This window comes from Morone saxatilis, unplaced genomic scaffold (genome assembly GCF_004916995.1).
Source record: "Morone saxatilis isolate NCDOM2014 unplaced genomic scaffold, NCSU_SB_2.0 Contig11, whole genome shotgun sequence".
In the NCBI taxonomy this organism is placed as follows: domain Eukaryota; kingdom Metazoa; phylum Chordata; class Actinopteri; family Moronidae; genus Morone; species Morone saxatilis.
In genome coordinates, this window is record NW_023339663.1 from 17,354,664 (window position 1) to 17,379,310 (window position 24,647).

Sequence of the window (24,647 nt, forward strand, 5' to 3'; positions counted from 1 at the left end):
AATACATTTAATGATGGGCTGAATTCCATTTAGCTTCTTCAGTTGTAGGGTACTGGTATTGTGCTGGCTGATAATTGAATCGAACAGAGCCATCATTAATGCTACACTTGTAATTTTTCTACAATGACAAGTCAAAATATGTTCTATGAAACAGACCTATTGATATCTAGGAAGGTAAGTTTATTTCCTGTGATACACTTTGTTGATCCTGTGGTAAGAACTCCCAGGTTAAATGAATAAAATACACGCATGCCAGGACTAAAACAAGATTTTCAAAAACACATTTTCGTTCTTTTGCTTTATTTGTAAAACTTTGGCATTCTAGCCAACAACTTCAGTGATTGGCCAGGTATAGACAGTATGTACACTCTGAGCAATGGATGCACAACACAATATAATATGTACAATCGCAATGTATCTGCAAACACAATATATACAGTCTTACTGCTTGCCAATAGTTGTACAACACTATATATATATATACAATCAAACCTCTTTATTGGTGGTTTTGCATGACAGTATGTACAATCTAAATTAGTAAACAATATTTACAACTTTACCTCAAACTCCTGGTTGTGCGACACAATATCTACAACCTTATCTGCATACTCATAGTTGCATCAATTCAAGCTCCACCTCTTACAGATGTGCACAGATGTGCAATGCATCACAAGACATACAGTCTCAGCAAACATAATGTACAGAATTAGTGTATCTCTGCTACAGTGCTTATTAGTTACACATCACTACATGTTTTGTTTTACCTCAGACCAGTAAGTATGTTTATTAATTGTGGAGCATCATAATCTACATTCCTACTGGTAAATTGCACAACACAAAGTGCGCTACTCATTTCTGCACCCTGTTCAGTCTTACCTCGTATTTGTGATTGTACAACTTATTATTAGATACAATCAGGGCAGCAGCAATAGACAGTATGTACAATTCTCTGACACAGTGGTACCCAAATAATTTGGCTTTCAGACACTAACAGCAAACAGAAGCCTACTGGCAGCGACATGACACACTCAAACACACACAGAAATATGAACCATCACACTGAACGCAGAGTTAATAATACAAAGTAGTATAGGCTGCAGAGTTTTGCTATGAGTGTGACATTTACCACAGACCAATATGATGGTTTTATCCTGCATTTGTGTCTACTCTTAAGCCAAATAACATTTTGAATATGTTATGAAAAAACACAACAAACTACGTTCAACAAAACACCTTCATATATCACTGTTCCATCTAATCTGGGAAGTGCAGTAGTGACATGGTTAACAATAAATTTCATAAGAGTCAAAGGCTGCATTTATGGAAGACAGAAATATATACAGTAAAATTATTAAGCATATTATGAACAATAAGACTTCAATGGCATTGTTAACTTAAGTAATAATTCCCTTTGGTAGGATATTTACATTTTTAACATGCATAACACTGTAGAAGATTGATTGGAAAAATATCTGAATGACAGTGTCTCATTCAAATAGATGTTATTCTAATGTAGATCTCATGTTAGACAGATATTAGAGTAATGATTATGTAAGACGGTATTGTTATGGCTGGCCATGAATATGAAAGCTAAATTAAACTCACTACTTGGCATGTTGTTTGTGGCACTGAATACTGTGTTTTTTAGGTTCTGGTGACCAGATTAATTGGTCCCACTTTCAGCCACTGGAGCTACTATAGATACTAATCAAGGCAGGTAGCAATTTGACAGTTTACATTGCACTAAAGCTCTAAGTGTATTCTGACATTCATGACCCAAACAAAGTAAACGTCCATGTGTTTGCTCTGAATGTCAGATCAGTTCAGTTCCTTGCAAATGTATAGCATTGGCCAAACTATGACAAATGTTGTCCGAGAATAACATTTAGATAATTGTTTTTTCAATTAAAATCAAGGGCAACTTTCAGACTAAGTTTATAATCCCCACATGACTGTGTGTTTGAGTGAAGCCCTCTGTGATCAGAATGATTAATTTTAGGGTCATATTAATCGACTTCTTCAAGCCACTGGGTTTCAATCAGTTTTAAGGTCACATTTTATCTACAGGTGCAGATGATGAATGTTGTATCACATAGGGTTTAATTTGAATTGAGTGAAGTGAAGCTAATCCTGGTGCCAGCACTAGCGGACTGTTATATATGTTTTATTGTTATAGTTAATTAAACTTTGTCTCTTCTGTAAAGGTCTTTTTTGGTCTGCTACATTCATTTTATAGGCCTCCAAACACTTTATAACAAGGTTTGTGCTTTCAAGTACATCTTCTTTGATTATGTGGGGCTAAGTTTAATTTCTTTTGAGTTCCACTCAGATTGTTGAGGCTACTCCTTTTCTCTAGGGTCACAGTTAACTTTGGGATTCCCCAGCTTCTTCATTTCTCGCCGCTGGGCCAGGCTGGAGGACTGAACAGGCTCCAGGACCGGAGCAGGAGCACAGCGCCTCAGAGCAGAGTAGGTGGCAGACAATGCCCCCTAGTGGAATAGAAGGAGACCATGTCACATCATATTAATGCTAGCCTATGTACATATTACTAACAACTAAATAAGTGACAGACAGCGCCACCCGATGGACAGACAGAAAAACACATTACAAAACAATAACACATTGTTTTGCATTGTAGTAAATTTTACTGACGCTGACATTAACTCTGTTTTAAATCCAAATATATCCTAACATTTTTTTTTTAAAAGAGATCACCCATTGAGGCTTCACTCAGTGAACAGCATAAGACAAAAAATCTTGCTAGCTGCAATGCTAATTGTTTTTATGAACCACCTGTATTTGTCTGATATTCTGATAATGCACGCAGGTCTGACCTTGACAGTGAGTGCATCTTGTCTGGTGAGAGCTCTGTCAGAGAGCTGGTCTCTGTCCACAATCCAGGGGTGACGGAGAACCTGGAAGGCATCGCAGCAAAAATTATTTCAAAATGTATTTTTCAAAAACTGGTCCTAATGGTGACATATAAACAATAAAGCAAGCTAACATACAGTATACTGTGTAATAGTACCTGGGGGGCAGTCAGGCGCTGGTGAGGGTCCACATGGAGCATCTTGATCACAATGTCCTGTTTAACATATGTAAACATACACAGGTGATATTAGTATAGTATAGTTTATTTAGACAAGCCATGATGTCAAAAACACAACCACTTTATCTGTATCTATTCCCCCCCACCCAAAATGTAATTTTACCTTGGCAGTGTCTGATACCAGGTCCCAGTTCCCTCCTGTGATAACGAATTTCCCGCAGCCGATTTGAGCCAGAATTTCCTCTGCTGTGTCCTCAGAGCTGCTGGCAAACGGACTGAAACTGGCCAATAAAAATAAAAATTTACAGAGAGCAATTCAAAGGTTGGGTGAATTACAATAACCGAGAACGAGGCAGACCATAGAGAGCCATCTAAAAACTGGTTGAGACAAACCACTTGATAAATTAAATCCTCTGACTTTATAGAATCTAGAGACAATAAAACCCACTGTAGAGAGTATAAAAAGCAATAACCTTTGATTTTCACATGGGTATAATAACATTGTCTTTTATTGTCTTCACTGTTATTTCACCAGGGGAGTTCATTTAGAAAACATCCTGTTTAAAGCAGCAGGGGGAGCGTTTGCCAGAAATGGAAACATACCATGCAGTTTACACCTTTACAGAAGGTAGAAGCAGAAAGCTAAACTATAGTCTGTAGTACTATAGTCTATAGTCTGTCAGCGTTGGTAGTTATAAATGCATTTAAACTTTAAACTGACCCAGCTATTATGGTGTAGAGGAGGATCCCCAAGCTCCAGATGTCACAGGCTGCATCATAACCCTGCTTCTTCAGAACCTGCACAAACACAACACACAGACACACACACAGACACACACACACACACAAACACATCAGTCACTTCAATAGAGTGCATGATGGGATTGGTTTCTGTCATTCATTATCTTTAAATGTATTTTTGATAGCATTACCTCAGGAGCCATGAATGTAGCTGTGTAACAAGGGGTCATCAATAAGCCATTCTCAGCCCTGAGCTGTTTGGCAAAACCAAAATCACATATCCTGATGCATTCTGGGACTCCACTGTCATCAGCATAGCGAATGTTACTGGGCTTCAGGTCTCGATGCACGACCTGAAAATGGGAAAGACACACACGGACAAAAACACACATATGATTAGCAAGTTAACATTAATTATTAGTTTAACTGTTGACATTCAAGTATAGTGATAAGAAGACGTCTTATGTTAGGTTTTCTGTCCCTCCGTCTTACCCCTTGTGAGTGTAAATATTCTACAGTCTTGGTCAGTGTGCAGATGATGTCTGACGCATCTCTCTCTGTAAAGTTTGGCACCGTCAGAGCTCTGTCCAACAGCTCGTCTCCTCTCAGTAAATCCTGAACCAGGAACACGGACTGGCCGTCATCAAAAACCTGATAGTAAAACACACACATGGCTTATTAAAACTATTATAAAGAGGCTGAAGAAGTTCTGCTTGTCATGTTAAGATTTTTTTTCTGTGTTACACTTACATCCTTCAGGGTAATAATGTTTGGATGCTGTCCGTATCTCAACAGAATCTCAATCTCTTCTGATGGATCCTTCTTCGCTCTTTCAACAATCTGACACAAACACAAAACACACATGTTATGTTGAGAAAGACACACTATTGCAACTTCTAAAACGCCATATATACATGGCCAGGATGCATAAAGCTTGGGTGCATCCCTTCCCAAAATGCAAAACTCATCCACCTTATGCATATGTAATTACTACATTTTGTTTTGATTTGGAGTTACACTGTGGATGCTATGAAATACAATGAAAAAAATGTAAATGCTTTTTACATATATTTAGAGATACTACATATATATATTATAATGTTGTTGTATATGTAAATGAGTTCTCGTAAAGGTTTACTGTCCACTACCTTCACTGAATACTCCACAGCAGTGACTCTGTGCAGACATCTTTTGCAGACAGAACTCGCTGTCTGTCCAACTTCCTCCTTAAGCTCATAAACATCACTGAAGGCCACATCACCACGGAGATGCTGCAGGGAACACATGACACACACTTTTGTATTATATTTCATACATCTGTCATAGTCAAACGTGTCAGAGTCATATATTAGGTGAGAGAATATTTGCTCTGTCCAGCCGTCAGTGGCTGTAGTAATACAGTTGGCCGTGATTTATGGGGGGAATGTTGAGAAAGGTCAGCATAATTAAATAGCCAGTCTCTTAATTAATCAGTCTGTTTATCTGTCATTTAACTCATAACACTGATTAATTCAGTGATTTGTTATCCAATCAGTGTGCAAGTGTATGATTTATTTAGACATGGAGTTAGGGCATGAGTTGTTTTTCTTAAAGACATATACACATACCTGCGCAATGGGGTTTATGTTGTTCACCTCTTGACGAGAAGGCGCTACCGTAGCAACAGTAGGCTCCTGACTTTGATTAGTCGCAACAAAGCTGAAACCACGAAACAACTGGTGTGTGTTCGCACTGGGAGGGATGCCGGGAGAATCTGGATAGGCAAAGACACACAGATACAAACATGTGTTCATGGTACTTTACAGTGATTTCTAATCAAATTAAAGTCATAATAATATTTCTCATCTAGTCCAAATGCATCGTACCACCACGCCGGTGTGTGTTGTTGTATGTTTTAGTTACCAGTGGGTGTTCTGGAGGTGAACTCAGGGTCAAAATGGAAAGTGTCTTCAGGTCTTCCAACTGTGGGTTTGAATGGAGGTCTCATCTCCTTCCTGTACAACTTCTACAGAAAACAACAACAATGATCGATATCAGCATCATCACACGACAGCTGGTTAAAGCTCTGGTGCACAACATGTTGCTTTCTTTCCATTAAACTGCTGTTGGTTTTAATAATCACTGAATCCAGAATGAATAATGGGCTCAGTGGCTGCGAGCCCACTTTTCTACCAAACTAATCCCATACTGATGCAAGGTTGAATGGAAAGTCAGCAATGACACAGCCAGATTTAAATTGAATTTAGCAAATTATAAAAGAAGAGAATGAAATAAAGAATGCAAATATCCAAATTAGATAGGAAAATAATGTTTGGCCTCAATGAAAAACTCTCATTTTATAGATAGTGACAAAGAAGGACACCTCTATGATATGTAATGTCATGTGATGTCAGGTGAAAACCCTTGTATGCCCACTGTATAACAGTACACAGAGTGCGTGTCCACTGTATGTTCATTTACTTAAGTGTATTACTGGGTATTTCCTGCAGATGTCACCATTACAATGTCAGTCGTTGCCTGCTGTGAACAGTCTGGCAGGGTTTTTTTTAATTTATGGTGAGACTGTTACCAGTAATACACACTTTGTAATTTGTATTCTTTGTGAAGCTGAGATGCAGATTTTGTGAGTTGTCTTTTGAGAGAAATTCCTCAAAGATTGAAATATTGATAAAAGATTGGAGGATCACAGAGAAAAAGTCAAACAACATTCTGATAGACAACAGAGGAAATTACTCTGCCTGGTAGAGCACAGTGATTTAATTAGCATAGTGTGAAAGAGAACTTAAGCCTCTTATTGATAGCTTGTTGCATCAAGCCAGCAACACCATCTGTAAATGGGAAAATGTGATGTTTGGCAGGGGCGAGAAGGTAGTAATGTAGTGAGGAGTAACAGTGAAAGCCAGTGGCAAGGGCAGAGATTAGTGGGCATGCAAAGCAGATAATAGTGGATTTTGTTAGAAATGAGAGCGTCACTACTCACAACAGCAGATAAACAAGTGTCACAAACCTTCTAAACATCTCTGATAAAAAGGGAATGGTGCAACAGTGTGACCACGAGTGCTTTGAAAGATTTTGTTCAATCAATAAAAGTGATTACTTTGCTGAGATTTCTGACTTCTCTAGAGAACAAAACCTCTGTCTGTAACTCGAGCAAAGTCTTTCTGGTGTGTACGTCTAAGTTTGATAAAGCTACAATTGGCACATACTCTGATGTACTTCTATGTTTGGTATTTTACAGTCAAAAGCTTCTGCAGCATGAATGTTACTGACATAGGGGCTGCAAGAATAGCTTTCAGAAACAAATGTTTCAGAGCATGATTCAGTGGTGTTTGACAAGCTACTTGAATAGAAACATTGGGTCCTGACGAGACGGGGTGGATGTCAAGGTTAGATTGGTGCAGATAATGTCTGTGGCCAAAACATTTGCACATGAGCAAACTTTCTGGGGGAAAAATTATTATAGATAGAGGATTAATTACAGTAAAGTTGGGCATGGCATGCAGAAAGGGAAGTTGGGGATTTTGCCACTTTGCCAAATCTACTAAGGATGCTTAATGATTCATGATTGTGGGCAACTCTTGAGGAAGTGGATGAACAGCTGCATGGTTTTGATGACAGGATACAGGAACTATAGTCACCACAATGTGATTCAATGTTGTTCTTAGAATAAATGTTAAATTTAACTCAGGTCACTTATCTGAATACTGAATATCAGAAGTACCACTTTCAGTAAACCAGTATATGACAGTATTTGACATTTGTCACATGTTAAAGAAAAAAATGTCTGGAAAAAAGAAAAAAAAATTCTTCACCCTAACATGAAGCAACTGTGGCCATAAAACTAATATACAGTAGGTGTAGTGGTTGTTAGTAGGACAGATCTTTCCACAACTGTAGCTTATATACTTTCAAACCAAGTTAAAAGTAGCCTTGTAAATAGTGTCCTTTCTTAAAGGAAAAACAGTATTGGATATCTTAAAATGATGCAGACTACAAAATATTCTTCATAAATTGCACTTACATTCCAGTCTATTGATGCAAAAAAGCGATGTCTTTTTATTTCTTCCACTCCATCTGGTCCTGCACCTGTCAGTCACACAGATTGAGACAAATTGAGAGAATTATGTCTTTGCTCACATCGATTAGGCAAACATAAATACAAACATACAAAGAGCATGAATACATTCAGTCATTCAGTTTTGATTAAGTATTTATTAAGTAGTATTTATTAAGTAATTTATTTAGTATGAGCACCTTTCAGATTTCCAATGGACTCAATATGATTGGCTTATCTTTATTGGCATACTGTAGGAAGACTGTAGAAGTTGTCATCAGGATGAGGTTTAATAGCATTAGCTCCCAAGGTCCGTATGTGTAACGTGTCTCATGTTAACTGACTTAACTTTTTTTGCAAAGTGTTCAAAATTATTGATTTCATTTAGGTTGCTACTATCATCTGTAGCCTTATTGTCCCTTACATTTTGCGTCCCACCACGTAAGAACTTACCTCAAAAATTGGTAATCAAAAACAGCAAAAAAATGTAGAGCGATTATTCATTATTAGTTTCCAAGGTTCATGTATACAATACCTAGTCGATTAGCGGGGTTCCTCTTGAAGAGTGCTCTTAATAAACTCTGCACTTCAGGACTGAGGAACTGTGGCATTCCCAACTTTGCCCTGCGCAGACAAGACAAGAAGCAGGTTTATGCACGCACATATGTTTGGTAATGTCTTGATACATTAAGTAAGTAAGAATATAGTGGGATATCCTGAGATTGATCATTTAAGGTTCATAAAAGCAGTTTAGTAACATCCTGTACATGTATATGAAGAAAATCACATGTACACCACACTAAGAACAACACACTAATTAAACATCAGTACCACAAGAAAACAATAACAACATTGTTAAACAAATGATCTATAATAGTATATAAAAATCTAAACCCAAATCATTAGGAGTTGGTCATTCATAAAAGGCTTTAAGAACCACTGAATGGTAACAGTGTGAATTGTTCTTACTTTAGAATAAGCGCCATTGTTTCCTTACGATCTTTTCCTTGGAATGGTAATGATCCTGTCAACATCTCAAACTGCAAAACAGATGATAACATTTTCAGAACACAAGGCAGCTGGCCAATTAAAGGGTAGACGTGGATGGATTGTTTTGTACTTTTACACTCATTGCAAGTTTCATAAGTTAGAAAAAGGAAAAATTCAATAGATAATTTGTAAAGGCTCAGCTATTTGTTAGTTTTAATAGTTGTATATTCATAATACTAGACAAAGGCACATAGGGGTAGCACTCTTCCCTGGTGCCCTGATGTAGCTGCAAGCTGTCAGTGAATGTTAACCTCCTTTTCAGTATTAGTAAAATAAGCCACCAGCCTAACAAAACAAGCTGAATCCAACAGATGCACGATTACTGAAAGTGATGGGACCTAATCTGCCAGATACGGTAATTGAGCAGCTTTACTGCCAGAAGAAAGCCAAATTAAGAAACCGGTACACTAGCACATTAGACAAGAGCTGAGTCTTGGCTCATAAGATATAGTAAAATCAGACCTGCTGCTTTTGACAGCATGATCAGACAAAACTTGCAAGTCAGTAGAAAAAGTGACTATGTACTCAGAGTAAAGATCACAGGCTCAAATAAAAACTGAAAATAGGCTACCAAAATAAAATACTGTTTTAAGATTAAACAGTTCTTACCATAAGTACCCCAAAAGACCACCAGTCAGCACTTTGTGTATGCCCTCTCCTGTTTACTACCTCTGGAGCCATGTACTCTATTGTTCCACAGAAAGAATATGCTCTTTTATCATGGTCGATGGCCTCCTTACTCAGTCCAAAGTCTGAAACAGAGAAGCAGAGAGAGAGACAGACAAGGGGAGTGGGGACAAGGGAAGCAGAAATACTTAAGTAAAAGATGAATAGAAAGACATAAAATTGAAAGACAGAATTGTTTGCCGTTGGAAGCACTGACCAGTTATCTTAATGTGCCCTTCTTCATCCAGAAGAATACTGTTGGAGAACACGAACATTAAAATCTGTTTTAAAAAATCATTTTGTAAAAGAAATGGATACAAAAAGGGTGCCTTTATGAGCCTTTACTTTTCAGGTTTGAGGTCCCTGTAGATAATCCCCAGACTGTGTAGATGGTCCAAGGCCAGGGCCAACTCTGCGAGGTAAAACTTCACATCCTCTTCTGTAAACATTACCTAGAACAGATAGAGAGATAGATGAGATTAAAAAGACTAAACAAAGAAAGATAAAAAAGGAACTGAATACAAACATGAGCATGTAAAAAATATCATAAAACAGTAAATTATATTACTAACATATAAATGTTGGCATCTAACTCTCTAAGTCAAACGTCTTAAATGTGGTAAGGGTCTCTTGGTGACATTAAGATGCACTTTTTCCATTCCTCTTATAACAGTAAAGAAAACTACTCTTTCTTTCTCTCATTCATTTGTTGTTTGTTCTTTCTTCACTCTAGAAGAATAGTCTGTGTTGGGAAAACCGCAGTACAACAGACAAAATTAGCGTCCCACTGCAGCAAAAACAGTGATTGCTTTAGACTTGTGGGTCTTAATGGAAAAACAAACCAACCATTTCTCATGATGCATCAGTATGACAGTAACAGAGGGGAAGGTCACATCAACACAGCATTCACAAGGAGAATGATGGCAGGTATATTCACTCTTGGTGATTCTGTATCAGTTTATACAGAATAGCCCATAAGATTGAAAAGTAAAGGCTTTTAATTCTTTTAGTGGAAATGGGGAACAAGCCAGAGAGCCTATCAGGAGCAAACCTACCTCCTTTGACAGACGAGTGAAAAGGTCTCCTCCTCGGAGGAAGTCTAGGATCAGATAGAGCTTTCCCTCTGTCTGGAAGGCTACACACACACATACACACACACACACACACACAGGATGTATTTAAAGAACAAAAGGTATACGTCGTGCACATGCAGCCTCAGCAGGGCAGGTGTGGGACGAAATCAGCAACATCACAGAATTTAACCCATGGACTATTGTGGTGCATGGACTATTCTCTTTTTTTTCCTCATCTTGTTGTATTCAATCCTCAATCCAAACTAATTTTTACTTTCTCTAAAAAAGTGTTTAGGTGTCACAACTCCCAGTTTCTTCTGAAATGAAATAATGGCACTCAGTCGCTACATTTAAAAAAAAAAAGTTCCTTCCTTCCTCCTTTTCTTGCTTTTCTCTCAGAAAAGAGGATCTTGTTTGTTATAAATGGGAATAAAGTGTAATTTCAGAGAAAGATAGCTTATTCAAATCAGACAGTCAGACTTACCATAGTGCAGTTTAACTATAAAGGGATGGTTCACTTCTGCCAGAATGTCTCTTTCCATCTTAGACCGCACGCGATCCCGGACTGAGGAGATAGTGGGGCAAGAACATAATGTTCAGTTATTTATATCTGCGTGCAGATAAATTACCACAAGCCTCTAATAAAATGAGTAGGTTTTCTGTAGATTGAAACTGCATTTACCAGATTGAAAAATGTCAATTGAATTAGACCTATCCTATGTTGCTGTGGGTCTATAGTGCAGTGGAAACTACAATAACAGTACTATTGCAGCATCTGTCTCCTTGACAGGATGAGAGCATAACTATTTAAATTCCAGGGGTGCAGGTTAAGAGGATTAAGCCTTGTACAAAGACAGTAAATCAGCACATGACATCTCAACCTGCTTTTACAGTACATCCTCATTTACAATAATCCTATTCGTCTCAAAACAGTTTATCTGCATCAAAAGTACAAACTAACCTGTTTTACCCCAATGTAGGCCACTCTAAGAACTATGACATTCATCTCTTTTCATTCTTGTGCACGACCCACAGTAGTCTTAACAAATAACCAGTCAGCACCCAATAAAGAACAAAGATGTTATTGCATCTGAGTACTACTTGAACTTGCAAGTACATTAACATCACAAGAAAAACATCCTCAACAGACACTTTTGCTGTTTGTTTTGTTATATTTTCTTTTATCTTTAAACTTTCCCTCCAAAAATATAGTTTGTTCTTTTTTTGTCAAATAGCTGCATGAGCCATTTGTGGCACTATAAAAAGATATTTTAAATATAACATTTGAGCTTCTCATTTGTACCTTTCAGTGTGGCTTTCTTCAGGACCTTCATGGCATACAGCTGTCCTCTGTCCAGTCCTCTGATCTTCCTCACCAGAAACACCTGGAAGCATCACCATCATTCATCACTGTCATCGTCACAGACTATTTTGTAATAAAATGTTTGTGACAATTGAAAACACTACCTTAACATTTCAAAAGACCCTTTATAGCAGCATTAGTTAAACATTAAAACACAAGTAGAATATTAATACTCATGCCATTCAGGTGTTGCTAATCAGTGCTGGAAGGTAAGTAAGTACATATTAGTAGAAATTGAAGGTACTTGTACTTTACTTGAATATTTCCATTTTTGCAACTTTATAGGCTCCATTACATCTCAGAGGCAAATATTGTACTTTTTACAGCTTTACTTTTGTCTGACAGCTTTACTTACTAGTTACTTTACACATTACAACGTTTCATGTATCTCCAAAATTTATAACAGGTATTTTTTAAAAACTGATAGGTTAAGTGTTCTTTTATGGGGTGAGAAAAATCTAGTACTTCTAAAGCTAATTAAAGCACTTAAAACCCACAACAAACAATGCATACAGTTAAAACATCTATAGCAGTAAAACTCATGCACGCACCAGTACGTTAATATTAATCCAAAAACATCATATATAATAGTAAAACGCTGCATAAACAGTTTTTTCAATACAGTAAGTAAATATAGCTTAATACATTATTTTACATACGTTTTTGAATGCAGCATCTATATGCAGGCACTGCATTTTCACAGTGTGCTACTGTTAGAGCCAGTTATCATTACAGTTTTTAATGACAATGGTGTTCCACTGTGAGACAGAAAACAGCTATGATATACACCTGGTTGTCGAATGCTAATTGAGCCTATATATATATTTAAATATATAGCTAGCTATGCAAACATGCTAACCAGGCCAGCTGTGACCTCATGTGCCTGCCTGTGGCTAACATCTGCTGTGGTTTCATGTGTGCCCAGTGCAGACCTCTAATCTACAGTGACACTGACAATTCAGCAGGCCTTCACTGATTTAAATGAACATACTGACCTGTGGCATGAGTTGACATTCTGCTCATCTAGAAATAATCTACAAAATCTGACTGTCCCAAACAGAGCCCTGATGAATGCCCATTGTCTCTGAATGAGTGTGCACACACACTTTGGCGCTGTGTATGTGTGAAGTCCAGATATTCGGGTAGAACTGTAGTCACATTTTTACACTCAGTCCAAGTGGCGTTAATGCTATAAACGTGTAGTACAGCTGAAGCCACCTAACCTAAGTAATCACCTACTGGGTGAGCCATAGTAGTCCGCCTAGGGTGGACCTACTGTGAGGGATTATCTTTTGGCTGGTGGTGTCAACACTGATCTCCTGTCTTTCTCTTCCTGTCCCAGTATTCTGAGCCAATGGATTTGAGAGAACCTGTTTTCTCTCAAATTCCCATTATATGAGTTGTGGTTTGAACTATTCAGGTCTCAGAGGTTATGGTTAAAATGTGTATCCTGTACCTTTCCATAGGAGCCCTGTCCCAGTACTTTAAGCAGTTGGAACTGAGAGGGGTCTGCTTTCTCACAACCCTCCTTAACATGGTGGCTGATGTCAATCTCCTTAAGTATACTGTCATCCTGAGGAAAGAGAGACAGACATCATGTTATAAACAAAGAGAGAAAAACTGAAAAGCCAAAAACAACTGAGGAGATAAGGAGTAACACCTGTCTTAAACGTGATGAAATATATTTTACAGCGTCTCAGCAGTTGTGAAATATTGTTCAAGTAACATCCATATAGATAAAATAAACAAATAATAAATACATAAATCTCATTAATACATGCGCACAGACACAGGTGGTTATTTATGAACCATTATGTTAGTGCTGGGAAGGTATGGGCTGAGGTCATGGGCAGTGATGCATAGTGTAAGCTTCCTTTTTTCAGCCTATTCAGTCTGCTTAATGAGGCAAATGATCAACTACCAATCTGAGGCATTACTGAGATTGGTCAGTGTGGCAACATACTGTAATTCTGTAAAGATGTCAGTGTCATTTGGAAGTTAAGCTTTACACCCCACTTTCAATCAAGTATGAAATACTAGTTAGTATAGATGTACTTAAATGTTAGTAAATCTTGAACAGTAATGGTTGTAAATTATATTTTCTTTTGATATCTTTCATGAGTTTACTTATTTTTTCAGAACTGTTGTGATCAGGCCTTCCCTGAGGTTTTTGTTTCTCAGGGAGGAGGCACTGAGACATTCAAGTGCAGCTTGGCATGGTTGAAAAAATGCAGAAAATTGGGGGTTAATACTGTTGTCATGTCCATGTTGCATACATACTATACTGTGCGATTTATGAGATATTTTACAAGCTAAATGTACTTTCTAGTCTATTTTGGGTGGCTAAATCAATCCAATATACAATGTTTCTATAATGATATGAGATCCCTATCCCTCTATTTGCAATTAGACTAATTTCTAAGTAATAATAACTAATTACTTCTAAGACTGAAAGTCTAAATGAAGCTAAAAATAATCAAACTGTCACATCTGTTCCTGCTAAAACAGGAAGTTCTTTGATGCCGTCTCTGTGGTGAGTGTTATTGACTCTGTGAATAACACAGCAAATATGGTTCCTGTTACAGTTTACCCTCATCAAAAGAATGCAGCAAAGCAAGTTATCAGATCTCAAATTCAGAATTTTTTATTTATTTTTATTTAAACAAGAACAGGGATGATAACTCCAATTGTTTTTCGGAGCAGTTTCACTTGTAACTTTTTCTTCTAGAAATGCCATAAAATGTAAATAGATTCATATTGCAACAAGTGAAATTATCTTTCTCTCTTGCCAGTCCTCAGTAATGGAGATAATTACAAACATAGAGGTTTTAGATACTAAAGGAAGTGTAAAACTAAGCAAACCTAGTGCAGATCCACACCCCACATGAAATAGTCAATGATCTCAATGGATTTTCAACCACAATATCTTACTACAATTTTCACAGCAGAGTTTGTGCAAATGCGCAAAATAATTTCAAATTCAAATTCTAGTATGTGTACCAAATTAGAGTCACTACATTATGTAAATCAGGTATTACAACATGCATATAGTGTATTAGTGTAAACAGCATTTGTGTTAATATGAGATGGTTATATTCTAAGCACTGAGTGTGTGAGTTAGGGTTTGCACATTGAGTCTAACACAAGCTCTTTGCAAACTATAACAGAAGAATCAAAGCTATTATAATTTAGTTTTGACTGATTGGGGTGTGGCTTGAAGTGTAACAAGCTGCAAAGTTTCAGCCTATAGAGAGTAGTGCGAGCAGTTTGCCTTCTGTGATTCATTGCTGTTTTATTTTTAAAACAGAGCAGCAGGAGTGACGCCTCATCAACCAGAAGGAAACAGGTTCAAGGTTGCAGGATCGTGAACTCTAACCTTCCCATGAAGGGGAGGGATGTAAAAAGCAGGAATTCCCCACATGGAGCATTCAAGGCATCATGCATTGGAGAGTCAGCCAAACAGGTAAACACAGACAGCCAGAAAGACTAACTGTCACACAAACAGGTAGATAGACCTGTCAAGCTAATTCATCAGCAATCACAACAACAAAGGCCACAGGATGGGGAGGGGGGACTTCATTTCTATTTATATCTCAAACATACAGGTAGATACAGGTACTGCAAACAGCACAGTGCCTCTCTCTCTCTTCCCCGCTGATTTGTTTGGGCTATAAATAGACCACCACTGCTGTGGCCCTCCACTGAATCAATCTGTCTGTATCCATTTATCTATCAACCTGCCTGCCTGGCTGCTTGTTTGCCTGTTAGCGTTTCTGTCTGTCAGATTGTATTTCCATGTAGCCTGTCTCTCTCTCTCACTCTCTTAAGTCAAAACACAGTGTCTCTCTGCCCCTCTGTTTTCTGGATTCCTGACAGACAGACAGAGCAACAGCTGTAATGATGCTGCAATGACTCCTGGAGCCCTCCACAACAAACCAAATAACACGCATTCTTCCCACACCCATTCCCATGGGACTCTTCACACACACGCTCATTTACTGTTGATGTGAGACGGCTGTTTTTGTTTTGTTTTGGCCTTCATATTCATACAAACTCACATTGTGCAACTGTGATGCAGTCCCTCCACCTCCCCTTCCAGCACATACAGATCCACACACACATGTACCAATCTTTAGTTGATGTAAGTTTGTACTGTGCCTGGGTGTGTGTCTAAACAGCTTGACTCACCTCTAGTTGACAGAAGCCAGTGGTGTTCTTGTTCCTCGCTGCCTTGTTCTTCAGGTAGATAGAAAACCATCTCCGCACTGTGAATTTTCGCGTGCTTGTATCCATGGCAACGGGCAGACCTGTGCATCTATCCCATAATGATGAACATCTCCCTGCAGGAGGTCCTAAGGTAGAGACGCAGAAACGGAGCTTTTCTTTTTGCTGGTTATCTATTTGTCCCGCAGTTTATTCATTGGCCCGTCCTCAATGCAGTCGTCGCTTTTTAGTTTTCCCATCATTCACATTTGCTGCCCGTCTCTCTGGTGGGGTTTCCGCCAGTCGTTTCCCCACTCCCGTCTCTCAGCTGCAGTGAACGCCAGTAAGCACGCAGTCAGAGTTGTAACAGAGCCGTTAATCTACGCAGACAGACAGGCGGGTGGACGGACGGGGCAGGTGCCGCCGGGTTTGGGATTGTCTTGTTTTGCAGCAGGCTCACTGCGTGAGGCTGCGAGGAGAGGTGACGGATAAATCTGTTCCGCTGAATCAGGAGAGGTGTGTGTGAGCTCCCTCTTCACATCTCTGCCGGAGCATGTGTGTGTGTTCATCCCCTGCTGCCTCCCTCTCCCTCTGCAGAACAAGGGATTGTCACCAGTCACATTGTGTACCAGCGAGCTCCCAACCCCTCCCTCCCTTATTCTCCCCTGTTACTGCCCCTCACCTCCCTCTCTGTTTCTCCCACCAGCATACAGCAACAGCTGGCGAGGTCACATGGTGTAACCCAGCTACCTCTCTCTGTCTCCCTCTTCCTCTGTCCCCTCTGTTTTGCTCCTGCATGACATCCCAATAACACACACGGATACAGACGGAATACAAAATTATGGCAAAATAAAGTAGAGCCTGAGCAGTAAAGTTAGTAGAGCCCTGTGGAAATGTGTGTGCCTCAGATTCAGTCACATTGCATCAGAATTCAATTAAATTTGAGGACAGCAATCAATGTTACAATCAATAATGATGACAGAAGCAAGGGCAGCAATCACATAGAGTACAGTGTGATCTGGTTGATCACAGGGCATGTGTGTGAGTGTGTGAGTGTGTGTGTGTAGGTACTTGGATCTGTCACATCAGCAGCTTTGCAGAACTGCAGTGTTACATAAGGAGAGAGGGAGAGAGAGAGAGGGAGGGAGAGAGATGGAAATAGAGACTGAGAGGGGGGGTGGGCTTTATTAGATGGAAGCAGAGGGTAAATCAGGACTGCTGCTCTACCTGGGTCATGTGTCCGTAGCTGACCAGAGCTGTCATTTTTCTAAAATAAAGTTTCAAGTTCTTCAGCCAGGGTAATTCACCTCAAACGCCCAAACTATGATCCCCAAACTTGGAACGTCACTAAAACCAGAGCTCATACAAACAGTTTTTTCATGTTTGACCGGATTTGGACCACATTTAGAATAGCTGGCACGTAGTTTCGGGGCATTTTAGCACTATTGAATATGTAATCAGATGTGTTTAGTCAATCTGCAGTAGTGTTGTGGGAGGAGATTCAGGATTATGGACTGGTGTCTTTGTCCCGGTAGGATTAGGTCTATGTAAGGAGATCACGACATTAATATTCATACGCACAAAGTAGATCTGGACAGATAGACAGACAGGCTGAAATATAGTACTATTACCATACTGTATTATATACTACATGACAGACATACAGACAGAAGATCCCTTTAAAACCATCCTGACACCACAATTTCAGGCAGATCATCTTCTATATTTACACCAAGCTCTATTTACAGGTTCACCTTCAATTACATCATTCAAAAATGCCAATAGATACACTATCAATATTGGATGTTACATAACCACAGATGACTAGGAGGCAGATTGACTACACATTGAATATTTTATTGACATTTAAAATAATTACAGTACAAATGTTGATTTCATACCACAGCATTTGTCCACTGTAGCTGTAATTACAAGAATCACTAACATTTCAGCTTAAACTGCCTTGATTTGTCTATGGCAAAAATTCCAAACAGCATCAATAAAAACAAATCATTGTAGAAATCAATGGGGGTAAAATAGTGTTTACCAAAATATGTGCTACATCCTTGAGAAACAAGCATTTTATCTGTACAGGCAAAGATTATGCATAATGAAGTTGACATCTTGTGTAAAGTATTGTGTTTGGGGTGTGTCTCGAGCTTTTGAACTCCTATCTACTAAAAATGAAATATGCAGAAAAGACTATACCATTTACTTTATACACCATACACTATATTTACTTTCTGGTCTATACATAATGTATAAACTATTGGCTTTAAGCTCACAGAGGTGACAAATGGCCCTCTTTCAGCAACACAGACACAGACCTAACCAGGCGTGCAGCACAACACTGAACAGTGGATTATTACTTCACAAGACATCAGGTTACTAATCATTACTACCACTAGTTTATAACATGTGAAAAATTATGATGTTGCAAAGCAGCAGTGTTGGGCTAAAATGATGGCCCTTGCCCCAAAAGCGCTCAAACATATGCATGTTAGCCAATATTATTTCTGTAGTGATTTAATCATAAAGAATAGCTGCTGTCTTGATATGCTGGATTAATTACTTATCAGAAAAGTGGCAAAAGCATTTATTTGATAACTAAACACAATCACCCCTGCAAAATATGTGGAAAAATGTGGTGTAAAATATGGTTAGCGGAATGAGATCGTACACACTAGGGTTCGACATCTTCACAATCAACATGGAAGACTCGCCTGCGAATTTGACAAAAGGCTCCACTCATGTGCCGATAAGATTCAGGCACATTAAACTACCCGCCTGCCTGACCTGAACTCACCATAATGCCTCCTGTTGAGCTGTGGATCGGATTCATCTACTAGTAAAGGTCAGGAAGGGACATAATACCATTAAAGCCCTAAGTAGTAGTGGAGTCTGTGTGTGTGTGTGTGTGTGTGTGTGTGTGTGTGTGCCATGGCTTTTATAGGATATAAAAAGAATAATGCACTTAAAGGTGATTTTTTCAAGTACCTGTCACAGCCAGAATTTTGATGCAGTTAAAAAAGGTTTTCCGACTGCACTGATATGAATAGGCTATATTTGACAAAAATTACCATTAAAAAAGGTATGATGTTCATTGTGAAGAAAAAAACAACAACATAGCTAGTCAGTGTGTGTATGTGCATGCTAAATTACAGTACAGTTGACTGGTAAACAAAGATTTTGTCTTTGAGTGTATGTAAAAGTAGGGTTTTAGTGCGTTTTCCATTTCAGTTTGTATGTGTTTTAGGTGGAGGGTAGTAAACGGGCAAATCATGGTCACACACACTGAACCCAGATGCCTTGTCAACAGCCATCGGCTTGTCCCAATCTCTCTTAGACACTGTTTCCATGCTAAACCGTGTCTCACAGTCCAGGAGAGTGAAGTCAGTGTTGAAACAGATCTCAATCTGCCCCAAAATCTGGAAGTCGGCATTCTGTCAAACATAAAAGCATATAATTTAACAATATGTCTGCCAACGTTTGAAATTTAAGATTAAATACAGCTATACCTGACGCAAAGAAAGCACTTAAACATTCTTGAGAAGTAGCATGCAAAACACAAATAGCAAATTAGGATTTTTTTATTTGACTGAAATTAGGTTTTACATACCTTTGACGGATGGACACACTGAATCTTAGGTTTGATGCCGTAGAAGTTCTCAATGACGCCTTCAATTTGTGAAAACTACACATGGGAATAGCAAACGTTAGAGGCAATAACTCATGCCACAGATTATTCCTTACATATCACTAATATTTGGGATTTTAAAATACCTTAATTAGACGTTAAAATATAAATAGACTTACTGTGTAGTATTTTTCTGAAGGGATGATGTCAAACTTCTTCAGGATGCTACAATTACAGAAACACACATTTGTATTTGAGGCTTTGAGGTGCTAATGCTTTTATTCAGAGTGACTTAAAGTCTTAAGTAGTAAAGGTAACTTAAGTATATAACAGTAGTCAGTTTCTGAAACCAAAATGTGGACAGACAAACGCTCACAGGATTAGCAGGAACACCATGACAGTACTAAGAGATGAGACACTAGACATTGTTTCTGAGGACAGAGGCGTGCGTATGTGCATGTGTGAGGGTGTAAATGTGTGAAAATGTGCTGTACCTGTCCAAATCCACTTTATGGTATAGTTCCAGTGCCTTGCCAAAGTATTTATGCTGACTATTCAGAGAATCTGCTTTGGCTGCACATGTGCCATGTTTGTGCCACTCATACTTCCTGTTGAAACAGACAGACAAACAAAGAAGTAGCGAGAGGTTTTACTATCATCATGTACAAATTTACACCAGGAACACACTACATGATAATTATCATCACAATTTGGCTAATGATGACTGACTTCAAGATCATAGAACATCTTCACTGATCAAAAATAGGGAGTTCACCATGGGCAGAAGACACACAATATCTCGTGGTGTGCGGGGGTCTATTTGTCTGTTGAAAATATTAGAAAAAAATAGGCTGCGTTACCTTTTTTCTAGTATATTCTTTCACTCACAAATCTGTTCTTTACAACAGCACGTGAGTCGTGTGTGGGCAAGGCTTGTTGTTAACCATGTTGGTTTTGATTGAAACAGTCAAACCCAACGTGGTACCAAATAACATCAGCACCAACTGGTGTGTTCACTGCTGTTCACTCTTGATTTACCTAGTTTGTGCTTGTACAATATTCACCATGTCCACATCAGACAACATCGTTTCTAGATGCTTTGTTGAGGCAATGGTGCAAAACGGATTGTGAAGAGAAGTGTAAAAATATTTTCTTTCCATAAGGAATCTGTGGTGGGACAAGTTAGATTGTGGTGGGCCGCCACAGCCTAGGTAAATAATAGGAGACACTGATCACTATTATACAATACAGTAGTTATTATCACAATACCAGAATCCAGCAGACGAGGGGTTAAGCAAGTCAGGCCAACTCTTCTTCATGTCTGGAAGCAGATCCTGAAAACACACAACCAAAAACAGATTTGTTTTATATATCAGTATACCAACTGGAGAAGAGGAGAAAATCATTCATTTGCCTTCCAAAAGTCAGTAATGCCATTTCTACTGTCACACTTAGTCTGAACAATATTGTACCTCTATTTGAGAAGAGTTGAAATGCCACGATGAATTGCAGTCAATCCCTTTATCTGGCCTGGAATGCAGAAAGATTCACAATATTAGATGATATTTTCTTTGTGCCAGAGAGAGAGAGAGAGAGAGAGATTCAACAGGTAGTTGTTCAGTAATATCTTATCTGATTAAAAACCACACACACATACCAGAGTCCATGCAGTGTCCAGTAGCTAATGTTGGGATGACAGTGTTCCATCTGGAATTTATATTAAAAAAATAAATAATTGTACCGTTATTCCATCTGAACACATAAACCTAAAACTTTATTCTGTTTAGTAATTAATATTCACTAGTATCCAGCTGGCAGTGTCTCATTGAGCTGAAATATAGTCACAAGCTTAATGAAGACGCAAGATTAGAAAAAGATTGAAATGAACAAAAAACTAATTTTTAAAGTAGCTACAAAGGCTGAAACTAATGATTATTTCTACTATTGATCGTTTTGTGAGCCAATACATTGTTTTGTATATTAAATATCAAATATGTATTCTTTAATTTGTATGACCAAAAAAACCTGAAGGCATTATTAATGTTGTAGTATTTAGGGACGGTGTTACTTGATAAAAGACTTGATTGATGACATGAACTATCACTTTAAGTGATTTAATATTGGCCAACCACCTAAAACAAAAAAAGTTCTTCCTCTTTTCCACTGTGCAGAGTCACACTGTTGACTAAATAAGGGAACTGCAGAAGTTTTGTGGCTTTGCCGTTTAGGATCTGCATCTTTTTCTTGGTATATCCAAGTTTAAATCATAAAGCAAAATGAGACCTCCAGCAAATGAACAGAAAACAATTCCCACCCCAAACAGAAACGTATGCCAAGACCACATTGTTGCCAATTCAAACCTTCTTCTGACATACAGCCAGGCATATGACACAAAACGATTCAATCAGAAAGGTTCTCAGCAAACATAAAAAGCGTGATAAGTTTGGTAAGAGTATAAAAAAAATGGGATGTGTTTTTTGTGTCGTGACATGAGTTGAAATCACATGCTCACGTGTTGAACAGAATGCTGCCTAATCAAACCAGACTGTTGACACACAGCCTGTCTCATGACTCATTGACATCACGTGACGTATAAGGATTCAATGAGTACTCAGTGATATAGTATATAGGTAACATAGATGGGCAATATAAGAGGGCAACATTGTCTCAGAATGGGACACAGTGTTGTTAAACAATTTGTCAAAATCATTAGATTATTATTATCTAACGCTGCCCTCAATTTGTCACTTAACTAGGCTTATCTAAACTTATACAGAGTATCCATGAAACAGTAAGTGATTACGTTTCTTTTTTTGAAATGTGTTTTGACTCTCACTGGATTACAGTGGGTTCCATTGTAATCCATGGCTAACCTACTTTGGTGCAGGGTTTTTATTCATTTTTGCCAGTGCAGGAATAGATCCAACCAGACATACATATAATAATTTGGCTAGGTCCACACATATAAGGTTAATGCTGGAGTAAGAATGCACACAAAGCACAAAACACACCAAAGCTCACGAGGCTCGAGTCGACTGTGAAAACTGAAACCTGACTCGTCAACCACAGGCTGCTGACAGTGTAGTCAACAGGAAACTTCTTTGTCACAGACGTCTTATATTGATTCAGTGAGTTCAGTGAGTAACACATGGTTGGGGTAAAAGGGATAATAAAAAAATAAAAATAAAAATAATAATAATAATAATAATAATAATCTAGAGTTAAGAAGATTCCTCACACATAGAATTTCACGTGTCCTTTTTCACAGCAGATATTTTGACTTGTCATAGTAGGAAAGGCACAGGTTTTACTAATAACATAAACAATGGCGCTGTTCTGTTCAAGCAGCTAAATGGCAATCAATTTGATCAGTTACAACTAGTCTCCTTCAACTGTGATACGTCAGATTGGATTCTGTAAAAAAAAAAAAAAGTCCTATTGCATCTTTAAAAAAGGTCAAAATCTTAAAGAAAAACAAATAAACAACGCAGGAAGAAACTCACACTACAGAAGGTGGTCGGCCAGTGGTGGGTCAAGATCAGTTTGGTCCACATGTGCCTGAAACACATACATTAAACAGAATGACTCATCATTAAACATACAAATGGAGAAGGAGAGCTTTTACATGCATCTACATGTACAGTATATCATTTTGCTGTACTTACGGAGGTGAAATCACAAAAGCAGAGGACAGTGCTACTGCCAGGCAGAGCAGGAGAGGAGCGCAGAGCCTCATGTTTGACCTGAAAGAAGATAACAGCTTTGTCAGTTAACGGCCCGTTTTAGCCATAACTCTGTATTGAGCATCAGAATAAGCCCATGTTCCTGAAACATCCACATAACAACACAATTAAAACAGCATTCAGAGTGGCTGTGGAGAATAAGTACATTTGTGAAAAAAAAAATAGTGGTTTTTCATGAATCCATGTATGACAAAAATGTTACAAGTTGTCCTGGTTCACTAGGAAAAGAAGAAAACGGCACCTGAGCACATTGACTGACTAAAGGAGAAAAACAGGTTGTGGCTTCCACTGGGGGAAGTGATAGTGATAAAAAAAACTCCTGTGACAACTTAATTAGGCAATCAACATAAACTTCAACCCATCAGTCTCTAACACAAATACACAAACAACGACATGAAATATATTTGAAATGTCCCTCCTGCACACACATTACCTGGGCCAGTTCCCTAAATAATTTAGGAAGACAGACTTTATGGATCCAACACCGGGGGAAATGCATGACGGGAAACAACGATATAAGAAATAACCCAATTCTCACACTGACAGTGATTAGGATTAGGAGAGGATAGATCTTTTCTGCTCCCCTGTTTGTGTAAATACAACAACAAGAAAACACTGCCAGAGACAGTTAACAGTCGCTTCCTGGCACAGCAGTGTAACAGCAGGAGGGAAAAAATGGTGTCCGACAATAACACGTTAACACTCTCGCACTGTGAAGTACAACTTGCATGTTTATGGTTACATTTTAAACGACTCATAAACACTGAACTGTAACTCAAGTGAACAAAAAGATAGCGACGGGCCACTTTGAAGTCAGTGGTCAGGAAGAAGTTGTTAACATGTTTCTGCAGTTAACAACTCAATGTAAAAGCTACGCTCCTAATCTTGTGAAAACCGGCCTAAAAAAAAGCTCCAAGTACTATCTTAAACATTAGCCTGCTAACCTACTGAATCTTCACTCAGAGCAATTATTATCGCTACGTAACCACTAAAATGACACAGCGATAAACTCAACTTCACTTTAAACATACATGCAGTGTTTAAATCGGTCTCACCTTGTATAGGATA

General features: G+C 38.4%; 2 protein-coding genes across 2 annotated transcripts; both read right to left on the bottom strand.

Moving 5' to 3' along the window:
- Positions 1–303: 303 nt before the first annotated feature.
- Positions 304–16,289, bottom strand: rps6ka2 (ribosomal protein S6 kinase, polypeptide 2). Its single transcript, XM_035652582.1, has 22 exons — positions 16,185–16,289; positions 13,453–13,569; positions 11,937–12,018; positions 11,118–11,198; positions 10,616–10,695; positions 9,906–10,012; positions 9,778–9,815; positions 9,504–9,646; positions 8,814–8,884; positions 8,380–8,468; positions 7,812–7,876; positions 5,693–5,795; positions 5,398–5,543; positions 4,939–5,061; positions 4,541–4,630; positions 4,283–4,441; positions 3,982–4,143; positions 3,771–3,847; positions 3,213–3,330; positions 3,029–3,085; positions 2,835–2,915; positions 304–2,489 (listed from the first exon to the last, which is right to left on the bottom strand). The coding sequence occupies exons 1-22, from the start codon at positions 16,287–16,289 to the stop codon at positions 2,340–2,342; spliced, it is 2,244 nt and encodes a 747-aa protein (XP_035508475.1). The 3' UTR covers positions 304–2,339.
- Positions 16,290–18,035: 1,746 nt separating this feature from the next.
- Positions 18,036–24,647, bottom strand: rnaset2 (ribonuclease T2; the record flags this gene model as incomplete). The annotated part of the gene is given in 10 exon segments (XM_035682553.1): positions 18,036–19,642; positions 19,819–19,893; positions 20,016–20,061; positions 20,331–20,444; positions 21,106–21,170; positions 21,309–21,366; positions 21,494–21,543; positions 23,340–23,394; positions 23,502–23,579; positions 24,635–24,647. Coding segments are annotated over 9 exon segments (741 nt in total). The 3' UTR covers positions 18,036–19,435.